This window comes from Aspergillus ruber (assembly GCF_000600275.1).
Source record: "Aspergillus ruber CBS 135680 unplaced genomic scaffold scaffold00021, whole genome shotgun sequence".
In the NCBI taxonomy this organism is placed as follows: Eukaryota; Fungi; Ascomycota; class Eurotiomycetes; order Eurotiales; family Aspergillaceae; genus Aspergillus; species Aspergillus ruber.
In genome coordinates this window covers 349,401-367,135 of record NW_024467317.1, presented here as the reverse complement: position 1 = coordinate 367,135, position 17,735 = coordinate 349,401, and the positions used below count along the sequence as shown (strand labels likewise).

General features: G+C 46.6%; 11 protein-coding genes across 11 annotated transcripts; 6 read left to right on the top strand and 5 right to left on the bottom strand.

Moving 5' to 3' along the window:
• Window positions 1–6: 6 nt before the first annotated feature.
• Window positions 7–1,415, bottom strand: EURHEDRAFT_414359 (uncharacterized protein). The gene is made up of 2 exons (XM_040782407.1): window positions 620–1,415; window positions 7–562 (listed from the first exon to the last, which is right to left on the bottom strand). Exons 1-2 carry the CDS (start codon window positions 1,230–1,232, stop codon window positions 420–422), a joined length of 756 nt encoding a protein of 251 aa, XP_040637221.1. The 5' UTR covers window positions 1,233–1,415; the 3' UTR covers window positions 7–419.
• Window positions 1,416–1,484: 69 nt separating this feature from the next.
• On the top strand, window positions 1,485–3,008 carry EURHEDRAFT_151942 (mitochondrial 54S ribosomal protein uL3m). Its single transcript, XM_040777789.1, has 2 exons — window positions 1,485–1,717; window positions 1,783–3,008. Exon 2 carries the CDS (start codon window positions 1,831–1,833, stop codon window positions 2,893–2,895), a length of 1,065 nt encoding a protein of 354 aa, XP_040637220.1. The 5' UTR covers window positions 1,485–1,717; window positions 1,783–1,830; the 3' UTR covers window positions 2,896–3,008.
• A 108-nt stretch (window positions 3,009–3,116) lies between these two features.
• EURHEDRAFT_460202 (cytochrome c oxidase assembly factor 1 family protein) lies at window positions 3,117–3,768 on the bottom strand (the record flags this gene model as incomplete). The annotated part of the gene is made up of 2 exons (XM_040784631.1): window positions 3,117–3,209; window positions 3,304–3,768. The coding sequence occupies 2 exons, from the start codon at window positions 3,766–3,768 to the stop codon at window positions 3,117–3,119; spliced, it is 558 nt and encodes a 185-aa protein (XP_040637219.1).
• A 212-nt stretch (window positions 3,769–3,980) lies between these two features.
• EURHEDRAFT_516791 (uncharacterized protein) lies at window positions 3,981–4,751 on the top strand (the record flags this gene model as incomplete). Its single annotated transcript, XM_040786509.1, has 4 exons — window positions 3,981–4,068; window positions 4,121–4,182; window positions 4,247–4,571; window positions 4,657–4,751. 4 exons carry the CDS (start codon window positions 3,981–3,983, stop codon window positions 4,749–4,751), a joined length of 570 nt encoding a protein of 189 aa, XP_040637218.1.
• A 348-nt stretch (window positions 4,752–5,099) lies between these two features.
• Window positions 5,100–7,394, bottom strand: EURHEDRAFT_460197 (putative JmjC domain protein; the record flags this gene model as incomplete). The annotated part of the gene is made up of 2 exons (XM_040784630.1): window positions 5,100–7,063; window positions 7,127–7,394. 2 exons carry the CDS (start codon window positions 7,392–7,394, stop codon window positions 5,100–5,102), a joined length of 2,232 nt encoding a protein of 743 aa, XP_040637217.1.
• Window positions 7,395–7,853: 459 nt separating this feature from the next.
• On the top strand, window positions 7,854–9,563 carry EURHEDRAFT_414353 (putative para-hydroxybenzoate-polyprenyltransferase Coq2). Its single transcript, XM_040782406.1, has one exon. It carries the CDS (start codon window positions 8,148–8,150, stop codon window positions 9,291–9,293), a length of 1,146 nt encoding a protein of 381 aa, XP_040637216.1. The 5' UTR covers window positions 7,854–8,147; the 3' UTR covers window positions 9,294–9,563.
• Window positions 9,564–9,590: 27 nt separating this feature from the next.
• Window positions 9,591–10,740, top strand: EURHEDRAFT_414351 (monothiol glutaredoxin GRX5). Its single transcript, XM_040782405.1, has 3 exons — window positions 9,591–9,694; window positions 9,753–10,032; window positions 10,103–10,740. Exons 1-3 carry the CDS (start codon window positions 9,668–9,670, stop codon window positions 10,252–10,254), a joined length of 459 nt encoding a protein of 152 aa, XP_040637215.1. The 5' UTR covers window positions 9,591–9,667; the 3' UTR covers window positions 10,255–10,740.
• EURHEDRAFT_414350 (ethanolamine-phosphate cytidylyltransferase) lies at window positions 10,381–12,244 on the bottom strand. The gene is made up of 4 exons (XM_040782404.1): window positions 12,007–12,244; window positions 11,820–11,937; window positions 10,961–11,735; window positions 10,381–10,898 (listed from the first exon to the last, which is right to left on the bottom strand). The coding sequence occupies exons 1-4, from the start codon at window positions 12,128–12,130 to the stop codon at window positions 10,584–10,586; spliced, it is 1,332 nt and encodes a 443-aa protein (XP_040637214.1). The 5' UTR covers window positions 12,131–12,244; the 3' UTR covers window positions 10,381–10,583.
• A 125-nt stretch (window positions 12,245–12,369) lies between these two features.
• Window positions 12,370–14,019, top strand: EURHEDRAFT_414349 (uncharacterized protein). The gene is made up of 2 exons (XM_040782403.1): window positions 12,370–12,911; window positions 12,982–14,019. Exons 1-2 carry the CDS (start codon window positions 12,706–12,708, stop codon window positions 13,739–13,741), a joined length of 966 nt encoding a protein of 321 aa, XP_040637213.1. The 5' UTR covers window positions 12,370–12,705; the 3' UTR covers window positions 13,742–14,019.
• A 30-nt stretch (window positions 14,020–14,049) lies between these two features.
• EURHEDRAFT_414348 (putative mitochondrial protein sorting (Msf1)) lies at window positions 14,050–15,118 on the bottom strand. Its single transcript, XM_040782402.1, has 2 exons — window positions 14,676–15,118; window positions 14,050–14,608 (listed from the first exon to the last, which is right to left on the bottom strand). Exons 1-2 carry the CDS (start codon window positions 14,826–14,828, stop codon window positions 14,192–14,194), a joined length of 570 nt encoding a protein of 189 aa, XP_040637212.1. The 5' UTR covers window positions 14,829–15,118; the 3' UTR covers window positions 14,050–14,191.
• A 1,326-nt stretch (window positions 15,119–16,444) lies between these two features.
• On the top strand, window positions 16,445–17,720 carry EURHEDRAFT_414346 (thioredoxin peroxidase DOT5). Its single transcript, XM_040782401.1, has 2 exons — window positions 16,445–16,947; window positions 17,041–17,720. The coding sequence occupies exons 1-2, from the start codon at window positions 16,653–16,655 to the stop codon at window positions 17,391–17,393; spliced, it is 648 nt and encodes a 215-aa protein (XP_040637211.1). The 5' UTR covers window positions 16,445–16,652; the 3' UTR covers window positions 17,394–17,720.
• Window positions 17,721–17,735: the final 15 nt, after the last annotated feature.

Genomic DNA, 17,735 nt, shown 5'->3' with positions numbered 1-17,735 from the left:
CTTGTCTCACGGTTCATGGGTTCAGAACAAGCTGCTGTTTTGATTAAAATTCCATTGCTATATACAATTAGATGGGGCGATGTGTTTAGGTTGTGTACGTTATTCGTGATAATACCCAAACTGAGAATTGAGAGCCAAGAGACATGAATTTACGCCCCGGAATTAGTCTAAACAGCTAGTAAACAGCTAATATACAATCGTGAAGCTATGATCTATTCAAAAATTGCCATGCCATGCAAGAGAAAGACGAGAACATAAAACCATTCTCCAGAAACGGAAAACGCGAGGTGCAAAAAGGAAAGAAAAAGGGAAGAGGAGGGACGGATCTGATATTTGCACACCGTAGGCTAGGCTAAACTGATGCTCTTATCAGTTCACCAAAGCCGACAAAATAGTGGGATGGGTGGTTTTGAAGCCCTTCATGGCCTCCGTCTTGTAATGTCAACACCCCACGCCCTCAAAACTTTGACAACCTTGGGCGTGATTGCTGCGGTCAACGGCACCCGTATAAAGATGAGGCTCTTGTGAATAGCGTAAGCGAGAGCCAGCTGAGTCCATAGGCCTAAATGGACATGTTAGCAACGGTTTAGCTTCCTTTACTGGAGGGATTGTCACGTACTGGCTTGATCCGCCTTCTTCTTGGCAGTAGCCTGACTCGTTTGCTCGTCCGTTTTCTCGGTATTCACTTTGTTCTCCTCACCAGCCTCCTCGGAATCAGACTCTTCATCCTGTTTACTGGGCCACACGGCGTGAATGCCGTCCGCGACTGTCTGCAGGATAACGTCTTCGTAGTGACCAATCCGGTCGGCTCCAAGAAGACGCACTGCCGCAAAACAGAAGGGGAAGTCCAAGGCAGACAACAACAAGTAAACACCTAGGGCAGACCACCCGTATTCACGGGACAGCTTGCGCAGTTTTTGTGAAAGAGATCCCGGTGCTTGGCGGGACGAACTGAACCCCCGTCGTTGTTGTCGCTGCCTAGTATGTTCTACCCGGGGTCTGCCATTCATTCGACCAAGGGGCCTCCCTTGGAGCTGAAACGATCGTCCGAGAGAAAAGAAACGGCTAAGCGAAGTCGACGGAAGGGAAGGAGAACCGGAGAGACCCATGGGCCGGAGCCGCATGAAGAGCGATTGAGACACAGACGGTGAGGATTTCAGTGCCGATGCGCTTTGGAGGAATTGCGTCGGGGATACTACCCATCGTGATAGCAATGGATGCCGTAGAGACATTCTAATTATGAGGTGTGTTTATATATATGCACTATTTTTCCGGAGCTCGCGGGGGCGGAAATCAGATCCTCTTTTTTCCCTTTCTTTTATTGTGGTGCTGGGACGTCGGTGCAAGGACGGTAGAAAGTTCCAATACTCAGCTGAATGAGAGGATACAACTATCAGCTTTTCAAAAAAAAAAAAAAAAAAAAAAAAAAAAATCTGCAGTGATCTTGAGCTGATGTTGTGATCGAGAAGAGGAAATGAAGGGAGCTTTCGAAAGAAATCCGTTTCTTTCGGTGGTTCGGCGTGCCGACCTCGCCGATTACGAGGTGGAATGGACACTGCCGTTCCAAGCCTGGAAAGGCGAGGGTGTATCTTCAATTGTAAATTTGATATTTTGGCATATATATCACTATAATCAAGCAATCACTCAGCAGTATGTAATTATTTCTAAAAAGGAACGAGAGTTTTGAGGTACATATTCTATAGTTAGTTAACATAAGGTATGATGACTAAGACAACCACCGCCGCAGTAGTTCTGAAAATCTCACCAACGGAGTGGAATTAGATCCTCTATTGGAATTACCCCAGTCCGCTGCTCTCATCCCATTCCGCCATGTCATTGTGTTTATCCAGAGGGCTGTCACAGCTTCCTCTGGCCCTCTGGGCTCCTCAAACGCTACACACCACCACCGCTTGCCATTATATGCCGGTTCGGACATTTGGAATCAAATCCGTGACCACCCCCAAACCTAGCCGATTCAATGTTAGTCCCGACTTGCCGATACTAAAGTCGACGCCTGCGGCGGCTCTCGAGCGCAAGGCTTATACCCTGCCCCTCCGAAGTGGCGCCGTTGCCATCAAGAAGGGAATGACCGGCATCTACGACGCACAAACCGGGACCCGCATTCCGTGCACCGTCCTCCAACTCGACCGGGTAGAAGTGGTCTCGCATAAGACACGAGAGAAGCATGGTTACTATGCTGTCCAGGTCGGCGCTGGCTGGAAGCATCCAAGCAACATGACAAAATCGCTCCTGGGCCACTTCTCCGCCCAGGGGCTCTCGCCAAAGAGACATGTCTACGAGTTCCGGGTTAAGGATGAGAGCGGTCTTCCTCCTGTGGGCCACATGATTAATGCCGACTGGTTCCAGGAGGGTCAATATATTGATGCGCGCTCAAATACCAAAGGTAAAGGTTTTACGGGTGTGATGAAGAGACATGGGTTCGGTGGTCAGGATCGCAGTCACGGTGTTAGTTTAACGCATCGTTCGCTCGGTTCTGCGGGTCCCGGTCAGGGTGGTGGTTCCAGAGTGTATCCCGGCAAGAAGATGGCAGGGAATATGGGTAATGAGCAGAACACAGTGCAGAATTTGAAGATTCTGAAGGTTGATGCGGTGAACGGCATTGTTGTTGTTACAGGTATGCTTTTTCTCCCCACTACCCTCTCCCCGGGTTATTTTCGACCAAGTAGATTGCTAATTGGTTTTGTTCAGGTGCTGTCAGTGGTCCTAAGGGATGCATGGTCAGGATACAAGATGCAATCAAGAAGCCTTGGCCTGAGGTGCCAGCAGCAACAGAGGAGTCTGCATAATGTTTCACGTCTTGCAAAAATATTTGGGAATGTACTATTACAACTCTACTGGTTACTAGAGCGGCGTCTGTATATGATACATGAATGATATCCTCTTTCTGATTGTTTCGGTCCAGCCATGCCCTGTCGTGATGACTTTCAGCTATTCATCGTTTCTTGATTTCGCGTTTTGATTGTTTCCCTTCTTTCAGATAATCATAAGTACCGATGGCTTTCGGACCCTCCCAAGAACGCCCGACCCAATGCAAAACGCCTAGCTGTACAAGATTCGCAAATATCACATAAGCGACAACTCAATGGCTCTGCTTTTCACTCAGTTTTGTTGAATGGGTCGCCGTCGCCCTCCAATAGTTGTACTAGTGTCCCATCTTCCAATTGCAAACTCCACTCCTCGGTACGGAACTAGTAGGACAAGAATGTTGGTTAGCAAAGACGTTTGAATGGTTTTGTGCCACTGAAGCGCGAAAAAAGCAGATAATGATGAAGGAAGACGTACAAAACTCATCCGATCCGGCCGAATGCTGCGGAACCTCATTTTGCCTTGAGCTTTTGTCCCCTTGACCCAGAACGAGATGTCGATACGTCCATGTAGCTGGTTCATCTCCCCACTGATCCAAGGCATCTGTTGTGCGAAATAGATCTCATCACCCAGAATCTCCCGGGCACGCGGCGATGTCCTTAGCGCGTATAATGTACTGTTGACCACACTCGATGAAGATTTCTGGTAGTTGAAAATGCCCAGCATTGCTGCACCCACAACCACGGCGAAGATTGGCAGCGTCCGCAACCATCGTCGCTCTGTTTGCACAGAGGGGAGCTCCCGATCTGCCCGTCTTTCCATCAGAGGGCCCGAATTTGCGTTCGGCGCGGGGATCAAGTTGCGACGGGGTATTAAGATTCGGACAGGAAAGTTCTGTAGGCGTCGGGCACCAATGCGCCACTGCGCAGCTTGTAGCGACATTTTTAGCAAGAAAAGAGGTTCTAACAAGAGAATCAAAGCAAGATGTGGAGGGGCCGGCCGCAAGTTGATATGAGAGAAAGCAAACAAGACAAACCACATTTGGCTCTGCGGACGTTGAAGTGCCACCAATCAATTGGCCCGATTGTCAGTCTTCATGCCAACGTATTATCGAACTCAACGCTTGCCCTGATTTCAAAGCCCTGGATCGCTTCATGGCTACTACAAGGCTTCGTAGAGTATTTCGCTACCCCGAGGACTCAGGTGACGAAGGGCATGAGCGTGAAGAGTTAGACGAGGAAGGTCCGTTTGCTATACTATTTTCTAGATACGTTGTTCCTGACAGAGTCCACAGAGCAAGAACGGGTGATAGAGCAATTGCAGAGACAGAATGACCAGCGGAATGCACAATATAGTGTAATAATCTCCATTCTCTGAAAGATGCTGGGTCTGACGCTGAACAATTCATTACGGTATATAGACTGTTTTCACCGCATTTCCACTACTACCAACACTAGTGTTCGTCCCGTCAGTGCTGTCCAGATCATCAACTCCCGCAGCGCGGCTCTTCTCCTTCCTTGCTATCTCGTCGTTGCTGGTAACGGCCTGCATAATGAAGCTGTCTATGCCGCACTTGTCTGATCGCAAAGGCAAGAGACCTGTTGCACGGGTCAAACGCACCATGCTCGTCCGAAAAAGCTTGTTGTTTACAAACACTGGCATCTGCGGGACATTGATCCTGGTGTATCTCTTCGCTAATATGTCATCTTCCTCTATCTGGCCGGGTTTATATATAGTTCCAGGAGGTACGTATCTTTGCCCAACACCTGCATATAACTTCCATTCGGTCAGTTATTATGAAGACGGTCACCTTAGGCTTATGTTATCCAGCAATGTTCGGGGTAATCTTGTTGGTGCGGGAAGCAATGATCTCAGTGGATTTATCACATCTTCAGAACCTTCGATATGAGTACAAAGGTGCCTAGATAGCTTGTCCAGTAACACTCTTGAGCAGCAGAAGAACGATAATACTAGCTTGTTAATTCAATCATAAGGCTCTGTTATTCTGAGTTGAGAGTCAAGCCGACAATATCGAAATGTTCAACATGCTAAGCAACCGAATCCTAGAACCCTAATGTTTCAAAAATCATATAGAAAAAAGAAAATCAAAAATCAAAAGCCTCCTTTGAATGTTAAAATGCCGCATGCGCCGTTATGCTAACCCCATTTTTAAGAAAACCCCAAGATCACCCTCAACTCCACATGTAATAATGCTCCCAGGTGCACAGACGCGCTCTCAATCAGATGCACTAGCAAAAAGTTCGTAAACCCTCTTAGATATTTGATTCTGGCGGCGTAAGAAACAACTGCTTTAATGAGGGGTCTACGGGTATATCGTCGAAGTTTGACGCTTGAGATGCTTCTTCAAGCTGGATAGCGTGGTCGATTAAAGACTGATTGCGTTCCTCGTCGGCCTCCTTCTGGCGTTTTCTAAGTCGAGTTTCGTCGTCCACGCCTGTCTTCTCGAACCATTTAAGATTCGAATGCCGGAAATTAACCAAGCTCTCAATGCTGCGAGGGTCTGCTATATTCTTTGTATCATGGCCAAGCACGGTGGATGCAGGCTCGAAAGGAGTCATAGTATTGTCTCGGCGACACGCCGCGCAGATACAGATTTTCTGACACCTAGGGCACATCCAATGATACTTCTCCATGGCATCTTGTGGTTGTATGCTGAAGGCCCTGTAAAGGCCTCCATAGCAGTAATTCAATTTGCAATACGTACAAGACACAAGCTTCCATAGTGGCTCAGCACACTTGCAAATGTGACAATGGCCGGTGCCCTGGGGTGTGTTGCGGCGACCCGTCTTCCTTTTCTTTCTTGCTGGGCTAGTCGTCTCCGGGTCGCTGACTTTGTCGATCTTCTTGACGGTTGGTTTCATGATATCAACCCATGGCCGCACTTTCAGTTGTTCTTGGCATACTTCAGCGAGTGACTTTTTACCCATCCTTTCTCTTTCTGCAAAAAATTGTTGGTAAGGTTTATTGAGCTCGTGCGTGAGACCGAGGATTTGCTGCCTCCACACTTCGTACTTGGTTGTCAATTCCTCCCAAGGAAATTGTTCAACCCACTTCAGATTGGAAATGCAAGCACAACTCCTCCCCATTGCGTAACATTCCATGCATATATCATAGGTGTCCTCCCCTTCCAAGGCCGGAGGTCCTATGCATGATGGACATGTCAAAAAACGGTTGAATATGTTCCCTCTGCAATATGAACAAGTTATATTGCTGTCAAAGGCGGTGAATTCAACATCTTTCTCAGCGGGTAGTCTTGGCGAAAAACTCTCTGACAGCAGAATTTGAGCGTAAAGAGTAAAGAGATGTTGAAAGTCATTGATCAATTGTCTAACTTCTGGGTTATCAATGTTGTATTCATCGACATGACAGAGAAGGTTCGAGTATCGTTCAAGGGAGTAAAACACAATCGCCTTGTTCTTATACTGCTCGTCCCGGCAGACCATTCGGGCATGTGGAAGCGCTTCAGTCAATGCCATCTTTAAAGTTTCCACTGTGGTACGATTCCATGCCACTTTCATTGTTCTAGTGCCTCTGTTCCAGACTTGGTGAGCTGCTAGAGGGGGTATGAGAATTAAGTCACCCGGACTCTGTTCAACAATATAGGTCTTGAACGGCGCTGCTTTCCATGCGTTCATCTGTGCGAAATGGTCTTCAATATCGATGTCATGGCCCAATGTTGACATCCAGTACTCGGAAACCACATGACGGTCTTTACTTTCAGTCATGAACCAGAGCGAAGATCCGGGTTTTATGGGTTTTCCATATTCCATTGACCCTTCTGATGCTTCGACCATGATGTTGTGACCGATACTGGCGCACATTTCCTGATGGGATGGGGTATATGTTCCTTCATGACCAATATAGCACATAAGGTTCTCCGCGCGCATATCTGGTGGCAGACAACTCATTAGGTCACCTGCCTTGGCTATTCGTATCCCTGCCTCACTCTCGTCAGGAATAAAAGCTGATGTGGAACCCGGGCCATCATAAGCCTCTGGGGTTTCGTTGAAATAGAAGACCGAGGGAGGGATTTGTCGCTTTAGATGGTCGTGCCACAACGGAGGACAATCAATATCCTTCAAGTATATACGTTGGAGATTCCCGTCTTTATAATTGAATGCCGTCCATTGATTGGTAAGAAGATGCATGTTCTTGAGATAGTGACCAATTGTGAGAGGGAGATCGGACTTGGTGGTAAGGTTGCGAGCAATTTCCGCTTTTTCAGGAAATACCGTGCTGTCAGTAATGCTAAGAGGGAAGCGTTATACTGACAACTTACTCTTTCCCCCATGGTGTGTTCTCAGCCACTTCTCAGAGAAGATGGAACTGTCCAGACTTTCATTGAATCCTTCAACAACTAGAGGTGTCCCGCCTTGTACAACGCAAAGTTGAACGAGTTTTTCGAAAGCCCCTAAGCCCATGCGGTCTATTGCGTTGCAATGAATTTTGGTAGCGAACTTGAAATTCGGTGTCGCATCCACAAGTGCTGGGATATCCAAGTCTGGGGAGATCGGTTCAAAAGCTGCGCGGGGCCTCTGGGCAGGCATCGTGACAAGCGTTTAAATGATTGATAGGAAGAAGCTAGTTTTCGAAAACAATTGATTTGCGCCTAGTTCAAGAAATGGAAGTGTTATAAGGTGCTCCGACGGCAGAGCATTTTTTGCTTCTCTGGAAGAGCGGTAGTCATTTGTCCGGCATGTATCAGTGAATATAAGGGAACGCCCAGTTTAATAAGTCAAAAAGTCGCGAACGTCTTCTGGAGTTCCTAAAGGAGCTACCTATAGCTCATTGTGAATTCATTGCGATGCGATTACGCGATGGTCAGCGAAACCTGTCAAAGGAATGCATATCCAAGTACCAATGCGTAATTTACCTCGGTACGCGATCGTCCAAGTAATTGTGGCAGTTGTACTATGTAGAAGTTACGTCGTATACCACCACCTTGCCGATTGTCAATATCTCACAAAAGAGCGGCGGGTGGGCCCAGCACGTGAAACTGGATATCAGTCGTCGCAATTCGAAAACTGTGATGCAAAGGAATTGACTTTTCTAGTCGGAGGGCTTTATTCTCTTTTCTTTTTCTCTTTTTCTATATGAGTATGAATCGCGGTTGAACTATTCTCGTTTCTGAGTATCGTGGTTTCGTTATTCTTGATATCGTGCTTTACAGCATGAGTTCTTCGATATTTCACTTCAGCTTGTACCGAGGGGTGCAACTGCGCACATATATTAGGGGACGAGACTTTGTTCTGTGCAGCAGACGCCTTTCGACGGTAATCCACTATGTCCGTCTATCTTCAATGTCGCGTGGTCGTATAGGAAACAGGCCTACAAAATCCCCGGTGCTTCAAACGACTGCAACTAGGAAGGCGATCTCCGCCCGACATAGTTCGCATTCTCCATCTTCGTTGCAATTGGCCGCTGAATCAAACAAATCAGCAAATCCAGTAACGCATTATAGGCCTCCTACAAGTGGGCTGATTGCCTCTCTTCCTCGGTCATGGATACCTTACGCTGAGTTGGTGCGACTCGACAAGCCCGTTGGAACATATTACCTATTTTTCCCATGTATATTTTCAACGCTTTTGGCTGCTCCCATGGCACCGCATGCCACAATTCTGCAAATTGTCGGCACAACAGGCCTTTTTTTCACTGGAGCATTGATTATGCGCGGAGCCGGTTGTGCGATAAATGATCTCTGGGATAGGAATCTGGATCCCCATGTTGAACGCACAAAATTTCGACCAATTGCAAGGGGGGCGCTGTCTCCCGAACAAGCGATACTGTTTACAGGCACTCAATTACTGGCTGGGCTTGGTGTGTTGCTCCAGTTTCCTACCCAGTGCCTATGGTATGGGATTCCTAGTTTGCTCCTAGTGACGACATATCCCCTTGCTAAACGCTTCACCAACTATCCCCAGATCATCTTGGGGCTTACATTTTCATGGGGCGCGATAATGGGATTTCCAGCATTGGGCGTGGACCTTCTCGCTAATCCCGATGCACTGAAATCAGCGGCAGCTCTCTATTCTAGCTGTGTCGCCTGGACAGTATTGTACGACATGATATATGCCCACATGGACATAAAAGATGATGTAGCTGCAGGGATTAAATCAATTGCTCTTCGCCATGAACACAACACCAAAAGTATCCTTTCCGGCCTAGCTGCGACCCAGGTCGCATTGCTTGCTGTGGCAGGAGTAACGGCAGGTGCTGGTCCTGTGTTTTTTGTGGGCAGCTGCGGCAGTGCAATTATTACCCTTGGCGTTATGATTTGGAAAGTTCAGCTGAAGAATGTCCAGAACTGTTGGTGGTGGTTTAATAACGGTTGTCTGTTTACCGGAGGAGGCATAGCATTAGGGCTACTCCTGGAGTATCTGGCGCAAGCTTTCGGCTTCCATGAGAAAGAAGAATCGAAACTAGAAACGTCCCCAACCCCGCGATGAATCGGATAGAAGAAAATGAATATATGAATAAATCTCCCGATACGTTAGTATACCAAAGCAAATATCAACATTTCCTCTGGTCTCAATCACTACATATCGCCGTTTTTGTTCAACAACACAATTGCGATGAGAATAGATTCTGCTAACTTCATAACCTGGTGATATTGAGTAATACATAGTAATATGGGGTTGATAAGGCGGCAATAGTTAGCGTATCCTGATTTCTGATTGGTTGAGAGCAAATAATTTTCAATTGTTAATCAGCGGTATTCTTAGTGGCGTACTTGCAGTCTGCATATCAATACCAACCCTTTTTGAATCACAGTTCAGGTTTTCAGCCCGAGACACACATTAATCAAGACCTTTTTTGAATTATGTTTTCAAGGACAGCATTCGCGTCGGTAAGTGTACTTTGGGCAATTCCGGGATCTGAACGAACGTACACTAAAGTCTTCCAAGGTATTCCGACCACTTTCCCGGCCGGCGAACTTCGTACAGCCGCGCACTGCTGCTTTCCAGCTGCCTTCTACCCTCCATGCACGCCTGCTGTCTACCGAGACGAGAGCGGCGATTGATAAGGCAGTTGCTACCGCCCCCGTTGTGCTGTTTATGAAGGGCACGCCCGAGACCCCGCAATGCGGTTTCTCACGAGCTAGTATCCAGATATTGGGCCTGCAGGGTGTAGACCCTAAGAAATTCGTCGCATTCAATGTCCTAGAGGATCTTGAATTGCGACAAGGTAAGCTAAGAGCTTCCATAGTTCAACTGGGATACATGGAGCTGACCGTGTCACTATGTAATATCACCAGGCATTAAAGAATACTCGGACTGGCCGACTATCCCGCAATTGTATGTGAACAAAGATTTTGTTGGCGGATGCGATATCCTTATGTCAATGCACCAGAATGGGGAGCTCGCAAAACTGCTTGAAGAGAAGTCAGTTCTGGTAGCTGCCGATTAGACACTCCGGCATCATGCCCCTTCTCTTTTGTATGAATATGTCTGTATTGACAGTTTAATTTGATGATCGTTGTTACTGTATTTTTTCTTGGAAAACGTTTGCAGCGTGTACACTTACTCTTCCATGTGCCGCAGCGCATATTCCAGCCCTATATTGCAGACTTAGGCATGATGTTGGACGGGCCTAATCTTTTCATACAGAACTGGCTTCAACTGTGTTTTGCTCTGTATTTAGCTGGTGGCGGTTTTATTATGAAATAACAGGTATGTCGTTGTTGAAACTATTTACAGCTAGTCTGTTTTCCTGCGTAAAACTATGAACGGCAATGATTATGCTGTCTCTTCCTTTGCCCTGGCCAAGTCCTCGATGGCGCCTTTCTGCAGTTTCGCGCGCTGCCTTTCTTCATATGCTTCTCGACTTTTTAGAATTCGATCAACAATCTCGCCAGCATTCACATGCTGGAAGGCATGAGACTCGGTCTCCCTGAAGATGCCCATTCTCTTTGGGGCATTATAGGGATCATATGTTAGCGGAATGAACGTTGTTGGGCCGTGATAGACAGCGTCGGGGACACCCAAAGGCATATTCTCCAGGTAGGGTTGACTTGGAGAAAAAGGAGCCGAGAAGACGACGGCATGGATATACTGGCTCTTAAGTCAACATCATACTGAAGCGCTGTTCATGACAGTTAATTATATTGACTTACACGGCATTGGAGGACACAGAGGCCACGTTCAAAGATGTTCATGATCGGGTAATTGAGTCCCTTCCACTTGTTAATCACATCATCATCATGGATACCAGCAATAATATAAGCCGGAGGATAGTCTTCGCCGGACTCTTCCAATCTGCTTTTCTTCTGTTCGGGGTTATACCAGCCACGCTTGTGGCCTTCTGTCTCCTCTTGGGCTAAGACCTGTCTGAGGAACTCGATATGGCCAGATGAAAAAAGGTCAAAGCCACCATCAACATAAATTATTCGTTGCCCTGGTTTGGGGGGTTTCCCATGGACAAGACTTTCAAATGACCCTGCTTCTTCAACATTACCGTCAAGCTTGGCTAGACTCGAGCCAGACCAAGTCGAAACCTGGGGTCCAGGTTGTAGTCCAGTCTCATCCGTGGCATAATCTGTGATCCGGCGCATGAGATCCGCGGCGGATTTTTTTCGTTCCTCCCAGTTTCTGGAGCCTTCTTCCCCGGCAAGCGTAGCTTCAACAGATTTGATGAAATGACTCTTGGTGCACAAGAGCATACGGCCAACGAGATCTGTTGTGGAAATCCCAGGGGTCCGTTTGACCACTTTAAAGCGTCCTGCTGCCTTGACGAACCGGTAACAGTCGTCACCATTACTATCAGAGGTGATGTCGTCGCCATGAACGACATACTGGCAGCCGTAATGAGACACCCAGGGAAGCGAAGTTACGTATGGGGCACGGGGAATACATCGGGACGCCCAGCGGCACGCCTCTACTGCAGCGACACTGAATACCAGATATAAGAAGCGATGTCAGCGTATAGGGGAGTAGGAAGAAAAGAGCGAAGTAAAAGTGACTCAGTAAACTAACCGTTCTTCCAAAGTCATCACCGTTGGTCCCTTATTCTCCAGGATTGCTTCGTCCGAATGTACACCAACGAATAGTTCTTTGCCTAGCTTACGGGCTTGAAGCATAGCTCCCGCATGTCCTACAGGGAGAATCGAGAATTAGACGATCGATCTATCTTCATGCTGGAAGGATGGGATTGACTTCTCACCGTGATGGCTAAAGTCAAAACATCCGTCGACCCAAACACGATCCTCTGAAATGGGCGTATTCTCCTGGGGGTCCACGGGCCAGTTCCCTGTTAGCGGGGCAGGCTCCTCGAGGGATGTGCTCATGTTGCGCAGACTGGATGAGAAGGCGCTTTCGGCAATTTTGATTTTGGAGTATGCTTCTGGACTGGGAGGCACCACTGGAGTGTAAGGAAGGAGTATGTTTACAGAAAGAGAGAGAGGATAAGGTGGAGAGGCAGTAGACTACGGAGTAATTAACTAGCTTGGTACTACTATTCCGTGTTCGGAGGGGTCCTGATAATCATATCTATATCGATCTTGACACAAGGAATCATCGATACACTACATAAGAAATATGTATATTGTTTTCCATAAGCCCAGGTTAAACAGAGGAACTACGTAAAATATCAGGTGGTATAACGAATTTACACAGAGTACGGAGTACATTCAAGAAAAGGGGGGAGGGGCTAGTTCAGAATGAATGTGGAGAGACTTTCTCCAGATCTCTGCAGACTACTTACCCTACAGCTTACTTTCAATCATACAGCTTACTACAGTACTTAAAGCACGTCAAATATTTATTCCAGACCCGGATGCGAATGATAAGAAGGCGACAAAAGCCTTCCTGATTCTTTATCCTCATTCCAAACCTCTGCGTACGCAATTCGACGCCGGCAAAGATGATTTCGTCCACGTTCGGCCCAAGTTTAACTCGAAGAGATACCGCGAAATCAAGTGTGGGACAAGAAAGCACACATGGACCTATCCCTCCTCCTTTAACGAGTGGAGGAGGCACACTCGGACCACAAAGTGCTGGGGCTATATACCAGCATATCCATGACATGGCAGCGAAACGGATATCTACTTTGGATTATCTTCGGAAAGCGTCAGTTTGTCCACATTGTCTTTATTCTTCAGGAGAGCGATCTCGTTTTAGATGCTAATAGACTTTACAGTCATGAGGGACGCGTATACTGGTTCAACACAATTCACTTCTCCCGGGCGGATCTGGGACGCATGTCTTATTTCGAGACTCGGAAGCTGTCTCGTCGTGCAGTCAACTACCTTCTACTTGGTTTGTCATTACCGCCAATTTTGGATGTCAACTCAACACCTTCCGAATACCTGCGTGCCCTAAATGCGCTTCTGTTGGAATTTGAAGCCTTCCAGCAAGTACACCCACCTGACGGGAGTTCGTCGTCAACGCTAGCCAGAGCGCGTATTCCACAAATGTTCAAGCGAGCAGCACATGCAGGGACAAAAGTCAGAAGAGCTAGCTCGGCAACAGAGATTGGACTGCCCATGCAATCTAGCGATCCTTCTGATTTAAAAGCAATGGCAGGGAATATCGCCCCATCTGCGACAACAGCTGCGACTGTCAGTTCATTTCCTCAAACAGAGTCATCTGAACTTCTTCCAGGGGAGGAGTATTCCTATCTATTAACGCCGTCGCTCCCCTTCGAGCCGGATTTTTTCGAAACTTTTGCTACTCTGTGTGATGTTTTGATTGATTGCTACACTCGATTGATTTCTCTGGTATCAACTCCTTCGGTATGCACTGTCTCTCTAGGCGAAATGTTCTCCAAGGCGGATACAAAACTTCGAAAGATCATGGTGGCTGGTGTGGTGCGAGAATTCGAAGACGCCAGTCGCAGTAGTGCCAGAAACGAGGTGACTGGTGTCAGTCGTGTAGTTTTGGGTGGTCTTCTGGGCTGATCGCTACCCTCCTTTTCTTTTTTCTTTCTTTTCCTTCTCATAGGCGGTATAATGGGCGTTGACTGGTTGGGAACGGAGTATTAGGAGCGCCGATGTACAAGTAGAAGTTCTTTTGAAAGATACATTCAGAAAAGCTATAGTTACTGCTGCGGAACTAGTCGGATCGACACTAATATCCTAATAATGCTTTTTATTTCAGATTCTCTATTCTAATTTCTTTGTACAGAAGTCCCGAAATGGGAACAAATACACATTGACCAACAAAACCAAGGGATATCTAAACAACTTTTGTGAAACACAAGTTTCATGAAAGTGGGAACATGATAATCGTATAAACATTGGCCACGGCCACCGAAAAAGAGAAACAACCACCAAAACAAGAAGGATTAGAAACCGACGCCGAGATATGCAAGTCGCTTAATATGCGGATGGAAACGGATGTCTAAATGCTCACGACTGTAGCTGCCTTTTTTCGTGCTCGCGTTGTTCGCCGAAGACCCGTCGACTCATCTCGAGTACCGCCTCGAAGCCTTCTCGTCCTCTTTTGGCGTTTTGACTGAACCTTTCCACACTTGCCTCCTCTACCTTGTTTTTGATCTTCTGCCAGCCACCACAAAGTGCGGTGATTTTGGCTTCTTGGTTAAAATCGGTGGAGTTTGCCTTTGACAGTGAAGGTCGGTATATCACAGTTTCTTGAACGTTGAGAACGTTGGACCAAGTAAGATTGCTGGAGCACATGGTAACTTTCTTCGCGATTGGGTCGACATACGAAATCTCGTAGACATGAGATGTAGCGCTCCCTCCAAATAATGATAATACCCATTGTGGCACGGACTGATCACATGTGATGAGGCGCTCCGTACGCAACTATATACAGCAGCGATGTTAATTGGGGTTACTCGAGATAACAAACTGGAAACACAGAGCAACTTACGATTCCAGTTGCTGGATCGACTGATCGAGAAAGAGTATCCACCCCCACGACATGGGTTGACTTGTCATTCCATGGGCAGTACTTGCGCCAGTTCGCGGTCGAAACTTCGTTCCAGGAATAGTCGAAGATGCAGTTGGAAGAGAAGACCTTCATGATTGCTCGTCTAGGAAGATGCCCGTTTCTAGGCAATCAAAGGAAAGACACTCTAGACTGACAGTGTTTGATGTTGGACGTGCCGTGGCACGGATTAATCGGTGTAAATCGGTGTTATTATGGTTGCAGTGCGATGGTCGAAGTGAAAACGCAGGAGTAACAAATTCAGGAGGAACGCAATGAGTAATGAGTCAGATTGCTCAACTACAGAAGAATTGAATAGTTCTAGTAGTGATGAAAAGCTTAGATGATATATGATGGCGATATTGGATGATAGGATGTGGATGGCGATCGCAGCTCTCCTGCAATGAGAATTGAGAAGCGGGAGAAATTTTTAATGCACGAGACCTGGATCCGATGTCGGGATCTTCCGGCAGAAAAGCAAAGAACGCCGGTCATCCATGGTTACCGTAACACTCGGTACAGGGGAAACCGGAGCGCTTGGTATTATGCAATTGTGTTCACTAGTGCTTGTACGGAGTACTCTGTGCTATAATTCAACATGGTTGAAAGTGTTTTTGGGTGACTGACAAACTATTTGCAATAATAATGGATCCCACTTGGAGCAAAGGATTAGCATGGAGCCGCTGTCATCTCAATTTTACAGGATAATGCCGAGTCTAGATCACTAGCGCCTTGAATCCAGAGGTCTCGAAAAAGCATTCTGCTCCATAATAATATTACATCATATATCGCTATACACATATTTAGCTGTGTTGTGGGAAATACTCCAGCATCTTGCATTTACTTGGTGAGGACGTGCTACTGTCGATACCTTTTTGCAGAAACCTGGGGAATCGCTGTTTACTCTCCATCGATGCACTATTTTTCATTAATAAACCATTCTTGGTGCCCTCCTCGAGCGCTAAACATTTATAACTATCGTCTATTTTGATTAGCAGATATATGAATGAATGATTGTTAAGAAAATCATGAGTGTAGATATGTTACAGATTCCAGAGTATCAATTTAAACTTAGACTATGTTAATACATTCATTCATGTGATATGACAAATTGACGAAGACCCTCGCCAGACAATGCAGGCTTGGATTATGACATCGTGGGCCATTGACTAACTTGATTAAATTCCTTTGGACACCGGGGCTTCCTGAAACTGGTCTTTTGGCTCTAGCAATTTCTCCCCTGGGCCCTTTTCCTCTGCACCTTCTTCACCAGACAGACTCCGACGTTGTGAGTCATCGTCCACGTTAAATCTGTCTCGTCAACGCTCTCCTCTCCTTATTTAGAATCGCTCACCATGCCGCGTCAGACACTCTAGTGCACATTTGAATACTCTCTTGGTAGCGAATTTCCGATAGACCATATAGACGAAGACACCTATTACAATCTGAAGGAGGAAATCCGGGAGTGTAGAAAATAAAGCGCCCGAGGAGAACTTGGCATGGTTAAAAACAGAGCAGAAGGAATGATCATGATCACCTCAACTCCCTGTTCCATTGATGGTACCATTACTTTGTTGATGTGGTCAAGGGGGTGTTGGTAAAAAGTGTTACAAAGGAAAATGGCCATAGGTGTAACCTAGTGTGGTGCATTTCATTGAGGTTACTTAGGCTACTCACCCCTCTACTCAGCTCCTGCTCAGTGATCGGCCCAGGGCATGCTCAGATCTGCTCGGTGAGTAAGAAGCCGCAAGGGGTGAGCACTAAAATGAAAAGAGAAAGCCTTCAAGCTGTCCAAAATCAAGTACATATGTGCCCCATACATACTATACACGTATAATTATTATTCCTATTCTGCATTTATTCTGTACTCCATACACACCTTTCTGTTCTCTCCCATACCGACCGCCCTTTCCTCTCAATATGGTCGAACTCAGAAAGCGCAAAGCATCTGCACAGCCTAACATCACGGGGACCAAAAAGAGAGGCAAGAAAGAAGAGATACCTTCCTCAAGTCGCCAAACGGGAAAAACGAGCAATACCACAAACGCTGATTCACTTACTGGAGTTCCCAATATCGGTGACACTGTTATTCTGGATGGTTTCGGTGGCGAAATTCAGACAAATGATGGCGCAAGAACGAATCTCAAAGAGCTTGTAGCTACAAGCAAGTCTGGTGTTGTTCTATTTACTTATCCAAAAGCATCAACCCCTGGTTGTAAGTATATTCTCACCATAGTCCAGAGTGCAAGCTCGGTATCCCTATTTTGAGATGCCCAGTGGTTTACTGCAGAAACTCATTCCATGAAAGGCACAAAGCAAGCGTGTATGTTTCGCGACAAGTACAGCCATCTGACATCAACTGGGCTATCAATTTACGGCCTTTCAACCGATTCACCCAAGGCAAATACTACATTCAGGTCCAAGCAAACCTTACCCTATCCTCTCCTTTGCGACACCAGCGCTGTATTGATTAGCGCCATTGGGTACAAGAAAGCACCAAAGGGTACTATCAGAGGCGTCTTCTCAGTAGATAAACAAGGTAAGGTCTTGCTTCGCCAGGCCGGCGGTCCGGATGCAACAGTCGATGCTGTACAGAAACTGGTGCAGGTCGAAGGAACCCCGAAAACGGATGTTGAAACACAGACCAAGAATGAGAATTAGAGGGGAAAGGGAATTGAGGAAGAAGGAGGGGGGAAGGTATTAAACAAATCCCTGAACTAGCTCATGGCTTGTTCTGCATCCAACATATAGTATCCTTGGGTACTCCAGTGTGAAATTGACCAGATAGTGGTCTCCTTACATTGTTCAGTAATATCCTGACCTTTAGCTTTAAGTAGATCTGACGTCTGTTAACAATGCGGTGTTTATAATAATGTGGATGGTAACTAGATTAGAATGCTTAGAATTCACTGCATGCCTGTTCGCTGTAATGAGATTCCGTGTCGGGTGGAAATACTATTGTTCCGTTTATAGCGTCGGCTATCAGCGCTTCCTAATGAATGT

Coding starts and splice junctions, on each gene's coding strand:
- EURHEDRAFT_414346 (XM_040782401.1), top strand. CDS start 16,653: ATGGTCGAACTCAGAAAGCGCAAAGCATCTGCACAGCCTAACATCACG. Junction 16,948..17,040: donor AAAAGCATCAACCCCTGGTT/GTAAGTATATTC, acceptor ATTCCATGAAAG/GCACAAAGCAAGCGTGTATG.
- EURHEDRAFT_151942 (XM_040777789.1), top strand. CDS start 1,831: ATGTCATTGTGTTTATCCAGAGGGCTGTCACAGCTTCCTCTGGCCCTC.
- EURHEDRAFT_414349 (XM_040782403.1), top strand. CDS start 12,706: ATGATTTCGTCCACGTTCGGCCCAAGTTTAACTCGAAGAGATACCGCG. Junction 12,912..12,981: donor TTGGATTATCTTCGGAAAGC/GTCAGTTTGTCC, acceptor TAGACTTTACAG/TCATGAGGGACGCGTATACT.
- EURHEDRAFT_414350 (XM_040782404.1), bottom strand. CDS start 12,130: ATGAGCACATCCCTCGAGGAGCCTGCCCCGCTAACAGGGAACTGGCCC. Junction 11,938..12,006: donor TTTTGACTTTAGCCATCACG/GTGAGAAGTCAA, acceptor TTCTCCCTGTAG/GACATGCGGGAGCTATGCTT. Junction 11,736..11,819: donor GTGATGACTTTGGAAGAACG/GTTAGTTTACTG, acceptor TCTGGTATTCAG/TGTCGCTGCAGTAGAGGCGT.
- EURHEDRAFT_414351 (XM_040782405.1), top strand. CDS start 9,668: ATGTTTTCAAGGACAGCATTCGCGTCG. Junction 9,695..9,752: donor CAAGGACAGCATTCGCGTCG/GTAAGTGTACTT, acceptor AAGTCTTCCAAG/GTATTCCGACCACTTTCCCG. Junction 10,033..10,102: donor GGATCTTGAATTGCGACAAG/GTAAGCTAAGAG, acceptor TAATATCACCAG/GCATTAAAGAATACTCGGAC.
- EURHEDRAFT_414359 (XM_040782407.1), bottom strand. CDS start 1,232: ATGTCTCTACGGCATCCATTGCTATCACGATGGGTAGTATCCCCGACG. Junction 563..619: donor GAAGAAGGCGGATCAAGCCA/GTACGTGACAAT, acceptor ATGTCCATTTAG/GCCTATGGACTCAGCTGGCT.
- EURHEDRAFT_414353 (XM_040782406.1), top strand. CDS start 8,148: ATGTCGCGTGGTCGTATAGGAAACAGGCCTACAAAATCCCCGGTGCTT.
- EURHEDRAFT_414348 (XM_040782402.1), bottom strand. CDS start 14,828: ATGAAGGTCTTCTCTTCCAACTGCATCTTCGACTATTCCTGGAACGAA. Junction 14,609..14,675: donor TCGATCCAGCAACTGGAATC/GTAAGTTGCTCT, acceptor TGCTGTATATAG/TTGCGTACGGAGCGCCTCAT.